At 49.1% G+C, this 2732-nt stretch overlaps 1 protein-coding gene across 2 annotated transcripts in view; it reads right to left on the reverse strand.

Moving 5' to 3' along the window:
• Positions 1-536: 536 nt before the first annotated feature.
• Positions 537-2732, reverse strand: part of Tmem217 (transmembrane protein 217) — a 25934-nt gene continuing 23738 nt past the window's right edge. For both annotated transcript variants that reach the window (XM_021221783.1, XM_021221782.1), the window contains one exon: positions 537-1289. In XM_021221783.1, the coding sequence (XP_021077442.1) occupies positions 709-1278 (570 nt within the window). In that variant the 5' untranslated portion in view covers positions 1279-1289 and the 3' untranslated portion in view covers positions 537-708. The remainder of the gene's footprint in view (positions 1290-2732) is intronic.

Below are 2732 nucleotides of genomic sequence, written 5' to 3' on the forward strand. Positions count from 1 at the left end.
GTGTGGCTTTGTTGGAGGAAATGTGTCTCTGGGGTTGGCCATGCCAAGCCCAGTGTCTCTCTGTCCCTGCTGCCTTTGGATTAGGAGGAAAAGCTCCCATCTGTATGTCCAGTACTCTGGGCACATCAGTACTTTCAGTACTCCCTGCTCTGTCGATAGTGGATTAAACCTCTACAAGTTTAGTAAGCCAACCTTCCAAGTAAATGCAATTTCTTTTGTAAGCGTTGCTTTGGTCATGATGTCTCTTCACAGCAAAAGAACGGTGACTTAAAACTGACTGGATGCCTGTATCTATGTGTGTGCACTGTATGTGTGCAGTGCCTGTGTAGTCCACAAGAGGGCATTGGATCCCCTAGAACCGGAGTTACAGACAGTTGTAAGCTGCTGTGTAGGTGCTGGGAACCAAATCCAGGCAGCAAGATAACTGCATAACTCTCCACTGCAGAGTTATCTCTCTATCCCCTTTGGCCATTTCTTGACAAACTACCTATGTGTCTTGGTGGTGAAACTCAAGAGGGAAACTCAAGAATGTTTTCTTTTTTTCTTTTTATTGTTTCACTTGTCAGATCTATAACAGAAGACATAACTAGGGGTTGAGGCTAAAAAGGATATAGCATACCCAAAGCAATCCTCCCCCCAAAAAGGAGAGAAGCATCATGGGGGACTAGGGCTACCCTGAGAATCTCCAGGGATGGAAAATGACCACCACTATTCACTGTGGTGCTGGACAAAGTGTATAATCTTTGATTTCCGCCGTGGACGGTCTCCGCTTCCCAAAGAGATACGTCTATGGTAAGTGAGTATGTTGCCCTGTTTTTTGCTCTGGTAGATGATCTGGGCATGCATGATGACAAAATATAGCCAGAAGCAGTGTAGGGAGGCACGGGACACCCAGCCGAACCATCGCATGGCTCTGACCAGGGCCACACTGAACTCGTCAGTGAGGGTCTGGACGGCCAGGTTGGTGGACTCATAGATGATGATCCAGATGACGTAGCTCATGAGGCCCTCGTAGATCTGGGCGTACACGGAGTACAGGAGGAAGCAGCTGGTTATCATGGTGATGATGGATATGAAGAGGACGATTCGGAAGCTCCAGCAGATGAAGAAGTACCTCAGTATGTTGAGGCCCTGAGTCTGGAAGTTCTCTGTGCAGTTGCCGTTCCCAAGGTGTTTCCTTTCAAAGATGAGGTGCATGTGGGTAGCCATGATGGAGAAGACCCCTGACAACACTGTGCCCATCCTGGCTGTCAACCCACACCAGCTGTGATGCTTCATGTCAGTGCCTCCTGTGGAGACAAGCAACCCCATAAGGATTCAGTTCCTGTCCACCACAGCACGTACCAGGCTCTCTGCCTCGTCGCCATCCCCCTTGGAAGCAGAGTGGAAGGGAAAGGGGATATAGCATCTTTAGCTGACCAAAGATATTGGACTGGGGTGGGGATGGAGAGGAGGCCTGGCTGATTCTGTGTGGGTAAAGGGCTTTGCAGAGGACCTGGGTCCAGGGTCCATTGTAAAACCCCTGCAGTGGCCTGTGTTTCTGTAATCCAGGTCACTGTGGAGGGGACTTGGGGGGATGGAGACAGGCAGATCCTGGAGTTTACTGGCCTAGGCAAAACAGAGTTTTGGGTTCAGTAAGAGAACCTGTTTCAAAGGAATATGATGGCGAGCCATAGAGGAATACATCTGACGTTCTCCATAGGCTAACAGCAAGCCGAGAAAGATGGGTGAGCCCCATCTTTTCTATGCCTGGCTTCAGAAGCCCCGTAGTGACAATCCCAGCATGCTCCTCTGGGTGGGGATAGACTAGGGAGGGGAGAACGCGTTCCCATTCTCCTGTGGGGGACAGGTTTTGTCAACTGGCAGGGAATTCTTCTTATCTGAGTGTTCACAATCCAAACCCAAGTTTGCCAAACTGCCCAAAGAAACAAGTACCATCACGACGAAGAAAAATTCACAGTGAATTAATACGCCCAATACGCTCTGGCGTTCCCTAACTGCCGTCTTGCCGAGACAGAGGGCTGTGTTGGTCTGTCTCTCCCTGGGTGCCTGTCGTTAATAACTGACAGCCACCGTCACCCCCCACCCCACCACTGCTCTGTAGTTAGACCTCACACAGACAATAGAACTGTTAGAAAACACCATGTGACCTTGTGAACAGTTAGTAACCAGACAGTTATTTAGTAACCAGAGAGGAGCTGGGGTCCTCGCTCATTGGATACAGCATTTGCCTTGCACATGTGAAATCCTAGTTCCCAGCCCATGGGCCATATAAAACCATGGCACACACTTGTAAATCCAGTACTCTGACATGTGGAGGCAGGAGGATGAGGAGTTCAAGGTCATTGTTGGTTCCATATCCAGTGAATTCAAAGGCAGTTTGAATGACAGGAATACCTGTCTAAGAAAAGAATGTAGGAGTACTTCAGTAAAGAATGGGCTTCGGGGGAGGCTTGGAGGGTTGAGGTGCTTGCTGCCAAGCCTGATGACCTGATTTCAATCCCTGGACTATACATAAAGGTGGGAAGACAGAACTGACTCCACAAGGTTGTCTTCTGATCGCCACACATCTGCTGTGGCTCATGTGTCCCCATCATATACACATAATAGTAATTAAAGATGTAAAGGGAGGGCTGGAGAGATGGCTCAGGTTAAGAGCACTGACTGATCTTCCAGAGGTCCTGAGTTCAATTCCCCGCAACCATATGGTGGCTCACAGCCATCTGTAATGG

Source organism: Mus pahari, chromosome 21 (genome assembly GCF_900095145.1).
Source record: "Mus pahari chromosome 21, PAHARI_EIJ_v1.1, whole genome shotgun sequence".
NCBI lineage: Eukaryota > Metazoa > Chordata > Mammalia > Rodentia > Muridae > Mus > Mus pahari.